General features: G+C 34.7%; 3 protein-coding genes across 3 annotated transcripts; 2 read left to right on the forward strand and 1 right to left on the reverse strand.

Moving 5' to 3' along the window:
• Window positions 1–64: 64 nt before the first annotated feature.
• Window positions 65–1,497, forward strand: LOC118030584 (ylmG homolog protein 2, chloroplastic). Its single transcript, XM_035034754.2, has 3 exons — window positions 65–427; window positions 507–718; window positions 1,075–1,497. The coding sequence occupies exons 1-3, from the start codon at window positions 149–151 to the stop codon at window positions 1,340–1,342; spliced, it is 759 nt and encodes a 252-aa protein (XP_034890645.1). The 5' UTR covers window positions 65–148; the 3' UTR covers window positions 1,343–1,497.
• Window positions 1,498–2,113: 616 nt separating this feature from the next.
• On the forward strand, window positions 2,114–3,197 carry LOC118030585 (uncharacterized). The gene has a single exon (XM_035034755.2). The coding sequence runs from the start codon at window positions 2,567–2,569 to the stop codon at window positions 2,939–2,941; it is 375 nt and encodes a 124-aa protein (XP_034890646.1). The 5' UTR covers window positions 2,114–2,566; the 3' UTR covers window positions 2,942–3,197.
• Window positions 3,198–3,672: 475 nt separating this feature from the next.
• LOC118030583 (DNA repair protein rhp7) lies at window positions 3,673–9,851 on the reverse strand. Its single transcript, XM_035034752.2, has 6 exons — window positions 8,513–9,851; window positions 7,759–8,192; window positions 7,488–7,649; window positions 6,695–6,770; window positions 5,056–5,211; window positions 3,673–4,164 (listed from the first exon to the last, which is right to left on the reverse strand). The coding sequence occupies exons 1-6, from the start codon at window positions 9,584–9,586 to the stop codon at window positions 4,021–4,023; spliced, it is 2,046 nt and encodes a 681-aa protein (XP_034890643.1). The 5' UTR covers window positions 9,587–9,851; the 3' UTR covers window positions 3,673–4,020.
• Window positions 9,852–13,192: the final 3,341 nt, after the last annotated feature.

Raw genomic sequence — 13,192 nt, forward strand, 5'->3', positions numbered from 1 at the left:
TGAAAGCTTACCACGTGGGAGATACAAATATCAGCATCGAATCTAGTCTAGTAAATAAACAAATCCTTGTACGTTATCCATCTGCTTCTCTATCTCTGAGCTCCTGTCTTCCTCTCCTCCCACCTTCTCTTTAACTAAATAAATAAAAATGGCTCCTTTGAACGAGAATTGTTTAGAGAAAACAAATTCAAAATGCCAAGCACCAATTTTTGCTCCAAACTCCATGGTGTTACTCTCTTCTTCAATCCTTCAAAACCCATTATTTCTCAGACCCCCAATCAAGCAAAATCCAAGTATTTTCATGGGTGAGCTTCATAATTCAATCACTTCAGCAGCTGACAAATGCTTGAGATTCCTCCATTCCTTTGCCTCTCGAAATCCTATTCTCAAAAACATTGTAACTGATTTTAACCAGCATATGACCCGGGTTAGTATCTGTCTCTCAATGTAATATTATATTGCTTAAATAATTTGTTTTTACTGGAGTTGTTCTTTTTTTATTTTAGATTCAATGCAGGAGGGAGTACTGCAGCAGGAATATGAACAACTATCTGTCAAATCACAACTTTGCTGCTGTCCTACCTGGTGATTCAGTGGCAGGGCTAGTGGTGGCTAATGGGATCATTAATTTCTTGAATATATACAACACTTTGTTGGTTGTAAGGCTTGTTTTGACCTGGTTTCCCAACTCTCCTCCTGCTATCGTTAGCCCCCTAAGGTACATCCACCCCATCTATGTAAATTAACTTATTTTTTCTTAATTTTACACTTGGTGTTTAGAATCCAATTGTTACAACATTCTTAGACTTGCCGAAATTACTTGATTTGAGTTTTGATATGGCTAGAAGATGTCAACTTTGGTGAAAATAAATCGCCTAGTCTAACCTAATATGTTTGATAATGAATCTGTTGCCATGCCAAAATGGATCGATGTCATATCACTTTCGGCTTGGGCAACTTTCTGCTTCAGTGGTGATGAAAAGCTTGATAATTGCTCGTTTATTTGCTTACTGGAATTTGTTGTGTTAGAATCTATATGCATGCATGTGATTCAGTCTTGATGTTTGAATGCAGCACTTTGTGTGACCCATACTTGAACATATTCCGTGGGATCATTCCACCACTAGGAGGGACACTGGATCTCTCTCCTATACTAGCGTTCTTGGTTCTAAATGCCTTTACGAGCACTGCTACTGCACTTCCTGCTGAACTGCCAGAAAATGGAGCTTCTCCAAGAAGTCGCTCATCCCCTACATTGTTCACTCATCTCACTACAGCACAGGAGAAATGGATGAGAAGGCTCCATGGAAACAAGTCAAAGAGCTCCCCTGGTTCCGATTAGGTCATTCCCTTGACAGTATATACGTTGTGTATTTTCATGAGTTCTGAATACTGGGTGGTGATCTTCCGGCCAGTAATTTGAATGTTCATCAACTGGCAGAAATATAGGATAATCTGTTTTTGTATCTTAATGTCAGTTATATAATCTTTTCGTCAGCATGGCAGTCTGATTATATACACAGTGGCAATTCCATTATGAAGTTAATTGAAATCTTTTATCCTGAAGCCTGAAGTTGCCCCATAACCATAAGCTTGCACATAACTCCTCCATGAAGCCATCTCACTTCTTCAGGCTCCAGCTGGGCACATTTAAAGCCAAACAGTTGATTTATGTTGTCAATGAAAACTGTGTCACTGGATGGCTAAGCACAACTAACACCACCAACGGTGTATTGATTAATCGACCACCCTTCTCACCTGGTGATTCTGTGTGGTTTGTCTCGTTCGATTTATTTTGTTATGTTGAAAGATTTTGCAGCACAATCCAGAAATTTCTTGACATGCTGATAGCATATATATATATATAAAAGCAGAAAAACCATAGGATGCTAAAAGCATCAGATTCCCACCAATTATGTAGGCAGAAAAAGAATCAAATTTAAATCGTGTCCATCTCTATTGGCTTGTTTACATCCATCCAGCCTAACTCCAAAGAATTTCATTAAGAAGCTGTCACCACTGTATTTTCTACAGAAGATCATCTTGTAACACCTGGAACTTCTGGAAGGATTCTCCGAAAACAACTTTGTTAAAAGAGAGTGCTATTTTCTTCTTTCCTGCTTTGGATAGGGACATTCCTTGAGAAAGGCAATGCGAACCAAATTTTACTTTAGCTGCAAATTTAAATAATATTCCATTTCCACGATCAAGATGCAGAGTTCTAAAGTTTGAGTAATCTATGCTCTCTCTAAAGCATCTGTATGCTACGAGTAAACTATATTGTCAGATGATCTCAACCATCTGATATCATTTGATTGATCACTAACCGGCTGTCATGTATTATGGAAAAATAGAATCATGATTGAACATTTTTGGGGCGTTAGATATGCATAAAAATTTGGTTTTGGACCAAACTTTACTCATCATAGAAACAAATAAGAATTAAATTATTCGAAGGTATTATCAATGGGGCAATTTGGGGATACCTGTGCCGACTTTGCTAAGCTTCAGTGGACTAAACATAAAGGAAATTAGGGGGTAGTTTCTCCCCAATTCTGTTTCCTAAATGGAGCCAATAGCTGCATGCAGGACCAGCAGGGTTTCCTCTTGTGAGAAGCTTGTGGCCATAGGCTTGGGCCTTCTAGCTGTGGTTTCACCTCTGTTTATTGATCGGAGACCAGTCAGTGAATCGGAACTTGATGAGGAATCCATCATACTTGCTTCTTGGGTACCTCTTCTGCTCTTGGTGCTGATCTTGGCCACTGCTTTATCGTTGTATCTAGACAGGAGCTTTACCAGGTTTGATCCTTATTGGATTCACAGAGTTGGTGGCTCTTCTGGTGGTATCATGGTAATACTTGTGATTCTTGCGTTGGTTTTGAAGTGTAAGGCGTCGGATATCATTGAAGAACTGGGAATATTCAATGAAACTGGAGCTTGAGCTGCTTCTGTGACAATTTGACAACTCTCTGATGTGCTTCGGCGACAAAAGTCAGCTTCTCAGTTTATTCAGAGAAAACTTTCACTATTTCCTTCCATAAATTACAGGAGGCAGTTCCTGTGAGTTGTTGTCATTTCTTTTCAAAGAGCTAGCTACTTTAACTAGAATTGCATTGTGGGGTCTTAATTTCTACATTTGGAGAAAAGAATAATAATTTTGTTGATTTTTTAAGTAGAATATATGTTTCTTGCAAGTAGCTTCTTTGTACCTACATGCCTCTTGCCAAAATCCAATTCCTAGCATAAGGCATAGCCTAATTGATGATACCAACTCTTCTCTAGAGGAAAAGGCTAGTTTGAGACTGGAAAGTAGACTAATTTGCTTCTGAATACAACTTATTTTGAGATTACAGAAAGAATAACGCTGTTGAACAAGTTATGTGGCTTGAAGATGCTTCAGTAAAACTCTTGCTGGCTGCAATTAATTAGATGCATAGACTCGACCATACTAGATAACATTGGCCACCTTTTTTTCAAGACCTAGGCTTTTCTAGGAGAGCAGTTAGTTCTAAGCATACCATTTGAACATTACATGCAAAGCTTAATGACAGCAGACCTATAATTACAATGTTACATATTTTGTCCAGCAGTGAACAGACTGAACTGATTTGCTACGAAACAAGTTTGCTGTCATCACATTACCTGAAGCAAAGAAAATAGTTCACTAATAAAGATCTTAATTTTACTCCTTCAAGCAGTATATTCTTCTTTTTAATAATATTATATCAACTATTCAATTTTCCTTCTGTCTATACAATTTTCTGAGGCATCATGCCATCTTGCATCAGTACCAACAAATAAAACGACATAAATAAGGGGAAGCCCAAGTGAGGTCCGGTGTTAAATACACTCGGGGAATTTTTTTGTTGACAATCAAGGTGTGATAAATGCTTTGGTTTTCAGTGTTCCATGGGCCAAGAAAAAGCTGGTTACTGAAGAAGAAACAGGGTGGTTTTTGATGTACAGCAGGGATGCAAGTAGAAAAGTCAAGCATCCAGGTGGTATATAATATGTTGTTGATCAGCAAAAGCTTGTCAGTGGAGAATATCGCAAAGGATTTTCTTGAGGTTCAAGCGCACCAAGATGCTCCAACACTGGTCCAGTTTTACATCCAATGATTCGCACCATGGGGTTTGAGTGGCCATTTAGAAATGCTTCTGTAATCTGCACAGGATGCAACAAAACATCACTTACTGTACTGCCATGCATTCTAATTTGTATTGCTAACGTGCTTCAGCACCAGCTGAGACGTAAAAGAAAGGGATCCAAATTTCAAAAGCTGGAAATGATGTTATGCAAGAGCTTATTATGCTCAGAGGAAATACCATGTGCCTGAAATGATGAAAAAAACAGCAATTCAAGTCTGATTCTCAATGTAACCAAGAAACAAAGATCATAAAGTATGCCTCAGAAACTAAACAGCGCCAATCAATAATTTGTAGTGCACTTGGGCATCTTTGAATTACAATCCAGTCCCATAGCCTACCCCTTGAGTCCACAACCCTAGCATCATTCCCGTCATGTATTTTGCGATTGGTTAATTTTATTGTCTGTAGAATCTGTACTAGTCAAGGAGAGGCTGGCCACATGGATGGCTAACTAAATGTACAAGAAATGCCAAGATAAAAATGCTTTTCTAAATATTCATCAATGTTTATCCAGATAAATAACATGTAAAACTGGAGAGCATGGAAAACACAATTTGTGGCAAGCATCAGCACATAATGGGTCGGACATTAGAAAAACCAAAATTGTTTCAGATCACTGCCAAATTTTCCTTCAATCACATATTTTGACAGAACAATAAATTCACACATAATTCTCCCTCTCCCTCTCCCTCTCCCTCTCTTACACATAGAAGAACACATGACCACATGCATGCACACATAAAAAAGTGTGCGCTGCACACCCTTCATATTTACAGAGATTGCAAATGAATATATAAAGAAGAGATTGGGTGCATAACTTCCCAAAACCAGCAAGTTGCAGTAACATCTACGCACAGGTGAAATAAAAGGCTTAAAATGAAACTGGGTTGGCAGTGGGTATACATACCTGCGTGCATCCAAATAGCTTGAGCAGCTTCAGCGATAAGCAGCTATCAACAATCATTCCTAGTGCCTCATCTGTTAATCTGCGGCACCATGATAAGTCCAAACTCACCAAATTTCTTGAACATTTGGCAATTGATAAGGCAGTGTTGTGAGCAACCTGTTACAAATTATTCAGATGTAAAGCTGAAGATAGGCCAGGCTCCTCTTTTTGGATTCAAAATTATATGAATCGAAATCCTGATCTGAAGATTCTTGATGCTACATAAATGCTTTTAATTAAGCTCCTACACAGAAGTAAGTTAACTAAAAAGGAATTCTAATTTTTGTAGGAAGTTTTTCTACCTTGAAGTTGGAAGTTCTCGTCTTTTTCCCCTACTGGTATTTGGATTTTCCTAACCATATCAGGATTTTCAGGCCTCTAAACAGGCCCTGTTATAAGAACAGAAAACGGAATTTAGTAAAAAAAATTCTTTTCAAGCTTGCAACTTTTCTGTGGGAGATATTCGATTAAAGAATCTGTTCTAGGTTCATAGTTGTAGAATGCCCTGGTGCGACTCTTAATTGTAAATCTTGAAATTCATCAAATCAGCCCATAAGAACCATCAGCATGCCTTGCTCACAGACCCTGTACAGCTTATTTTCAACCAAAAACAGCCCCCTTTAGACACAAACTAAACTTCATTTAAAACCCTAATTTCTCTTAATGCAAATCTGTAAGAATTTCAAGCATTAACTGTCTTATACTAGTTGCAGAATAATCCTAAATTTCTAATGACTGTCCTAAATCAATAATAGCAGAAGTTAATCCCCCAAGAAATATAGATTACATAAGAAAAGCTTTTCTGGATCCACCTCTTAGCTCAATGCGCTCAATGCCAGTCATTGGTGCTTACTTTGCACTCATATAACAAATATAAGGATAAGTCAAACCCCCCATAACTATTGGTCAAAGTAGAATTAGTCTCTAAACAAATCATTCAGAGCTCAAAGTCCTTGAACAAAATTAAAGACCTAAATAGTTCCTTCTGTTAGTTAAACTTGGGTTTTCATTGAATTATTGTTAACTCAAGCATGTGAGATGCACAAGATATTGTATTTCAGTCTCTAAATTGGATCAAATCTGAAAAAGAGAAGGAAAATAAATGAAAAAAAAGTGGATTTTTTTCCCTTTTTTCAATTTTCCTTTTCTTTATTTTTTTCATTATTTCTAATTTGATCTAATTTTAAAAATCGAGGTATAAAACCACGTGCATCTCACATGCTTGAGTTAACAATAATGGATGAAAATCTAGATTTAACTAACATAAGGATCTAATTAGCTCTTCAATTTTGTTCAGGGACTTTGAGTGCCTAATAATCCTACTTTGATCAATAGTTCCAGAGGGTACCTTTTATCCCAAATGTAATAGCAAGCGTGAGAAAACATCTTCAACATTATGAAGCTTAAACCATTAGGTTGAGCTTGCAAGTACAGTCAAAATCAAAAGACAGAATGAAAACATAGTGAAAAACTAGAAAGCAACACAAAGTATGAAGTAATCATGAGATACCATTGCAAGACAACTTATCCATGCTTCTGGGAGAAAAGACAAATTACAAATGCCACATGAGAAATCTGGCAAGGCATAATGATGTCTCACCCTATGGATATTGTTAACTGAAAGCGCATCCAGAGACTGTCCAGAGACTTCCAAGAAGGCAGCTATAGCTTCATCACTGTCATGTGTAGAACTTCCTACTGTTAGAGCACATAAACTTACAAACATATCTCTTAAGCACAACTGGCAAAGCAAACTACAAAATCACTATGGAATGAAGTCACAAAGAAAATTTTCCTTTTAATTTTCAGTTTTCTACAATAGACCTTCAATTAGCATTCGTTCATATTGATTCCATTCAACAGGATTAGCTCATATCTGAAAACTTTGGATTTGTCCTACAGTGTTTTCATGTTACCTTGTATCCTACAGAATTGAATGCATACGCAACCAAACATAGACTCCCCTGTTTGTTTGTTATATGGACCTAACTCAGTTTCCCCCTCATAGGCGACTGTGCTGAAACTTAGGTCCTCAAATGGCTAAATCCAAGGTTACAAAATTAACATGAGATATAAACTATGTGATAGGTATTTCTGAACTAAGCAAAACAATTACTGATTGTGACATCCTATAACTCTCATGTCATTTGTCATTATGATGAAAACAAGTATGATCCCCAACTAGTTTGGGATTGAGGCTTAGTTGTTGTATGAAAGCAAATAATGATAAATTGATTATTAAAAAACTATGTTGCTTAAACCTCAGAATATTAGAACTAGCATTAGTTATAAAAACTACCAATATTAACCATGCAAGTGAGGCACAAAATCATACTCAATTAACAAACATGCAAATGAAATTGGGAACTGATGCGGGATTGCAGATACAAAACCTGAAATCATTTCGGCAAAGTTTGAGTCTCCTAATTGATTGGCAACCATTGGCTAGGTGTTTTAATGCAGAGTCTGTCAAGTTATGCAAGTAAGAAAGATCCAGAGCACATAAGTTGGGACAATTTTTGCCTACAATTCGAAGTGATATATCAGTCAGTTGCCTGCATCCAGTCAAAAGCACACTTGTCAATAAAAATATTACAGAAGCTGGTTAGGAAGCTCCTATCTATCTGTGAAAGTAAGATACAGTCAAAAGTAAGGGAGGCGTACATGCAATTAGCGAAACCAAGCTCTTTCATGTTTATGCCACATGCTTTGACCAGTCCAATGACAAAATTGTCACAAACAGTCTCGATGCCTGCTACTGACAACACTTCTAGGCACTTGAGTTTCTTCAGTGCAGGTAAAATAATTGCCGCATCTATATTCTGACAATCATCTATATACAGCTCCCTCAAAGTAGATTCAAAACAGCTAACAAAATCACTGATGCCTTGAGATGTGAGAAGGGAGCACTGGCTCAGATTTATAGACTGTAATGCAGGTGCAGACACAGCCAACTGAGTTAGTCCAATATCTGACAAACGATGGGCACCCTTCAAAGATATGGTAGCTAAGGAAGGAAGTCTATGTGATGACCTGGCTAAGGTGCCATGTAATATATAATCAGGCATGCATCGTCCACAGAGGTCAAGTTGTAGCACCTGCCACCAGATTTCAAGCAATATAACAATTAATAGTTGATGTTTAATAAATGGCAGACTCAATCAAATATTATGATACTTTACAAGAAATGTAGTTTCAAATGGTTATCATGAATAGAAGTAAGCACACACAATTCATATAAACCTCCTGCAAGACAGTAAAGTTTATAGTAAAACTCCTTGTGGTAATTAATATGTGAAAACAAAAATCTCAAATAAGAATGGTATGAAGATACCTACAACCAGTCTTCCAATAAGGATGAGGTGATTCTACAATACCATACATGCATAAAAGAAATTGAACCTGTAGAGTTACTCACAGTCAAGTCCTTGGTGTCACAAACACTAAATATTTTGGAAAACTCCTCTTCTGTCAACCGCGAAATATTCCTCAGACGAATTTCAGTTGGAGATCCCCTTGCAAGAAGTTCAACAAAGTGAGCATCCACTACCCCACAATCACTAACCAACTGACTAAGTCTATGCCGTAATTTATCTGGAACATGTTCAAGTGACACAATAGCATCAGCGTTTTTTGCAAGAGCATTCAAACTGAGGTCCAGAAGTGTAGGAACATCGCGTTTCAGAGCATCGCAATCTTTGGCTTTTGCAGGAACCCATTTGAAGAGCGACTCAGAGAAACCAGTTGATGACCCTTTTCGAACAGTTTGCCGCATTTTGATTGCTTCCAGTGCCAATGAAAATGGACTTTGAGAATCATCCAAGTCCGGTTCCATTTCCAAATCAGCTTCTCTCAATTTAACTTTCTTTTCTTTATGCTGCTTCATCTGCTCTTGGGGACCTAAATGTGCAAATCGTGGAGCAACATTCCTAGCGATTTCACGCTGCATCAACTTCTGTTCCTTTCTTCTTGATTGTCTCTTCCTCACACTTGACAGAGCTATCTCCTTTCTTTGTTCAAAAACGTTGTCCTTTCTTGGAACATCATAATTATCCACCTGGGTATTTCTCTCTACACTGTCAGGAAAGAAATTGTGCATAACAGGTCCTGAACTCAATAACCCTGCTTCAAATGGCCATGTATCCATTTTCCCTTCAACTGGGTCTTTCTCAAATCCCCACAAATCAAGATTAAGATCAAAATCAAGATTCACTTGACTACCACCACAGTCAACTTTAGCCTTCCCCTTCTCTTCAATTGTGTACCTCAATCTCTTACTACTAGTAAAATCATCCGTTTCAACAACGGAGTCTCTTTCCCTTATCCTAAAATCGCTATCTCTACCAAAATCATGACCCAGTTGGTCATTTTCAGCTTCTTTCTCTTCCCCTAAAAATTCTTGAAACCCTAAACCAGTTGAAAACTCCTCCTGTATAGATAAATTTAAATCAAGACCCCATTTTTCCTTTTCTTTTTTTTCCCCTGAATCCATCTTTGATGATGGTTTCACTTCTTTTTCTCTATAATAATAAATAAGCTAAAATTTGAGTTGAGACTCCATAGGTTTCACGACAAAAGAGGGTTTCTTTTATCTTTGAGAAACCCTCGTTTTGGTCACCAAACACTATTGAAAGAAACCCACCAAGAATCTAACTAGCTTTTTCCAAAATAAAAAGGTTTCACCTTTTTGAAGCCGCAACCCTTTTCTTCCCTTCATTTCTCGGCTATTTCCTTGCCTTGTTGCCTTGTATAGTTCCCGCTTAAAGGTAACCAAAATTTCTTCGGTCCTTGTGCAATGCCATGTGTTTAAATATTTTTCCAACTATGCTCGTTTTTTTTTTCTTTCCAAACTTAACAGTAAAATTGGTATACAGAATTTTAAATGCGTTCTAAGAAAATCCAAAAAAAAAAACAATCTTAATATAGAAAATATGGGATTTTTCTTCTTCTGGGATTTCATGCAATTTTACTCCTAAAACCATAGTTACAATCTAGTTTTTATATTAAAAAAAAATAAAACTATAATATTTTGATAAAAAATCAATAATTTAAAGGTTTAATTTTGACCTTTTACTCTGTATTAGCCATCAAGCTTTATCATTTCTTTTCTTTTCTTTTCTTTTTTAACTTTAGATTCAAATTAATTGAATCCCAAATCAACCCAGCCGGCTGATCTAAGTTTTATAACTAGCCTAAAACACATTATTTTAATTCGGTTCAATAAGTTAGGTATATCATTCATTTCGCGTTGAAACTTGAGATTACATAAAAAAAAATTAAAAAAAATCCGTGACATGGACCGAAGAGTTGGCAGAGTTTGAGCTACGTACCTGCTCATGTACAACGAAGTTTTCAACCAATTTCTTAGAACCAAGAGAAGTTGTATATAAAAATAAAAATGAGCTAATTGATCGTATATTTTTATATATTCGGCATATTCTCTTAGACACCTTTCTATATTTATATTTTCTATTATATTCTCTTTATTTTCTTATATACTTTTTGAGTTAAAAAAATGCCTAGTGCCGCCACCTGATAGGATATATTATCTCTCAAACCTAAAAAAATAAAATTAACAAATATTTGAAAATGTAAAAAAATAGCAAGCCTAGCAAATAATAAGACTAACTTGTAGAATTAAAAAAAAAATATATATATATATTTATAAAGCTTCCCAAATAGAAATATGTCTATGAAGAAATAAGATTAGCAGGCAGACGGTTTTTCATTTTTCATTGATTTCCAAAACTAATTTATGTTTTATGAGTTATCTCAATTTTTCAAGGTATTCCAAGTTCTTACATTTCTGATTTTTTTAATATTTTCTATATTCTGGATTTTTCAATTCTTGTCGGGTTTTAATTTTTTACTTTTTAAAAAAAATAAATGATGTCTTTTGTTGATCTAATGGGTTTCTTTTTTAAATGACAAAAAATATATATGTATATAAGAGAAATTTTGAATTTTCAAATAATCATGAGAGTGAAAAAATTTTAAAATGGTACACAGAAGAGTGTTCCGAATATAATATATAAGGATAGGTGGATTCACCATGAAAATAATAGAATCATAATGGAGAGTTAATTAAAAAAAAAACAAACCTAAAGGTGAAGGTGAAATTATGCAGCTCAGTGCTTACATTATTTTTTATTATTATTAACTTGGGTGTTCAGGCTAGCTTGCGTGCACCTCGATTAATCACACGGGTCCTGAAACTAACGATCATGTAAGTCTTTAATGACTATGAAGATTGCAATGCTCGAACTAATAACTTCTAAAAAGCAAACCTAGAACTTGACCAGTTAAGCTACATTCCACAAGGTTTCAATGCTTACATTATTATTCATTAGAATTAGAATATTGATCGGATATTATTGCTCCAGTACAAAAAAAAAAACCTTTCAACTAGTTATTAAGGATTTTATCATAGTATAATTGTTTTTTATAAATTATATAGGGTTATATTAGTCATTTTATTTTTTACATAGTGAAATTAAAAATTTAATCCTATAGTAAAAAATATAATACCAGTTATTTAAGATCTTTTCAATCTTTTCTAGAGCCAAAATCAATTTAACTTTTTAACAGTTTTTTTTTGTCATTTTATATTTGTTTTATTGTAGATTTACATGTTTTTTTTTTATTGTTGACATATATTAAATTATTTTAAAAAAAATAGTGTGGCACACGTTAGAGTGTAGACGGCCCTGTGTCGTTTGGTAATCAACATCGCCTTCCTGTGCGGTGTTTGAAGAGTCTCGACGCCCCCAGCTCAATGAGGCGGTACATGTTCAAAGATTTATGGTGGTTTGGTGTTGGTGATCATTTTTTTTCCTCCTTCTTTTTCTCTCGTTACTTAGATTTTCATGCTAACCCTTTAAAAAATCAAGAACAACCCTCTAATTTGTTGATTTTTGTTTAATTATGATTTCTTTCACCTTAAATAGTTTATAAAATTGGTATTCATTTTCAATTTCTTCTCTCGTAAAATTTGTTATCTTTCAAATTTCATCCTAGTTTTATTTTTTTAAATCATTTTTGAAATCGATTTTGTTTTAAAATTGCACCCTCATTTGGATTTTTTCCTATAAATCTTAATATTTACTCTTTTGATTCTTTTTTTTTTTGCCTTGACAAACTTTTAAAATTGATATTTTAAAAATGCTTTATGATAAACTTTTTTATCGGACCTAAATCCAGGGTTTCACGGGCTACGAGTTTTTAAAATTTGATTGAGTTTTGATTATTTGCTCAAGTTTGCTTGTTTTTTGCCTTTCTTTAATATATTTCCTTTTTGTTTTAACCTTCAGTATTTATTCAATTAAAGATTGAGTTCCTTTTTTTTTTTAGCTTGCTTTCCATATAATTTTTTGTTAATCTTAAAAATAACTTGGTTATCTCGGTCTTTTTGTTTATTGCTTTTTGTTGGGGGTTTTTTTTTATCTAATTATTTAAATTTATATTTTTACCCTACCCCTTCCTTCAATATTTGAGATGATTTTTCTAAACAATTTACAAGGTTATAATTCTTTTTTCTATTTCATCCCTTTTTACTTTATTTTATTTTTTAAATTTAGTTCTTATTTTTTTATTGCTATTTGTTTTATTTGAGGTTAATTTTTTAATTTTTTATACTTATTTGTTTTCTCTAGGATTTTCCACAGGTTTTAAAAATAACTTGGGTTTTCTTGTGTTTTTTTAATTGTTGATATTTGTTGGGTTTATTTTGGCTAATTAATATTAAATTGATTAGGAATTGAGCTTCTTGATTTAGCTCGGATCTGGGATTTAATAGGCTGTGAGTTTGAGACATTCATCTAAGTTTAGAAGATTAGTCCGAGTTTTTATTTTTTTTTTTTTTCCTTTTTAAAAAGTTTATGTTTTTTTCAGTTTTATTATTCAACATTTATATCATTAGTGATTATGTTCGTTTTTACCTGCCTTCTGTATAATCTTGTAACCTATGCATTTTAGGTCGTTTCCCCTTTTTTTTCCCCCACATATCAACCTTTTTTTCCCAATCGTGTCTATGCCTCAGGTTACATTTTTAAAAAAATATAAATAAAAACATGCTTGTATTATAAAATTATAATTTGTT

The sequence above is a fragment of the Populus alba genome, chromosome 6 (assembly GCF_005239225.2).
Source record: "Populus alba chromosome 6, ASM523922v2, whole genome shotgun sequence".
In the NCBI taxonomy this organism is placed as follows: domain Eukaryota; kingdom Viridiplantae; phylum Streptophyta; class Magnoliopsida; order Malpighiales; family Salicaceae; genus Populus; species Populus alba.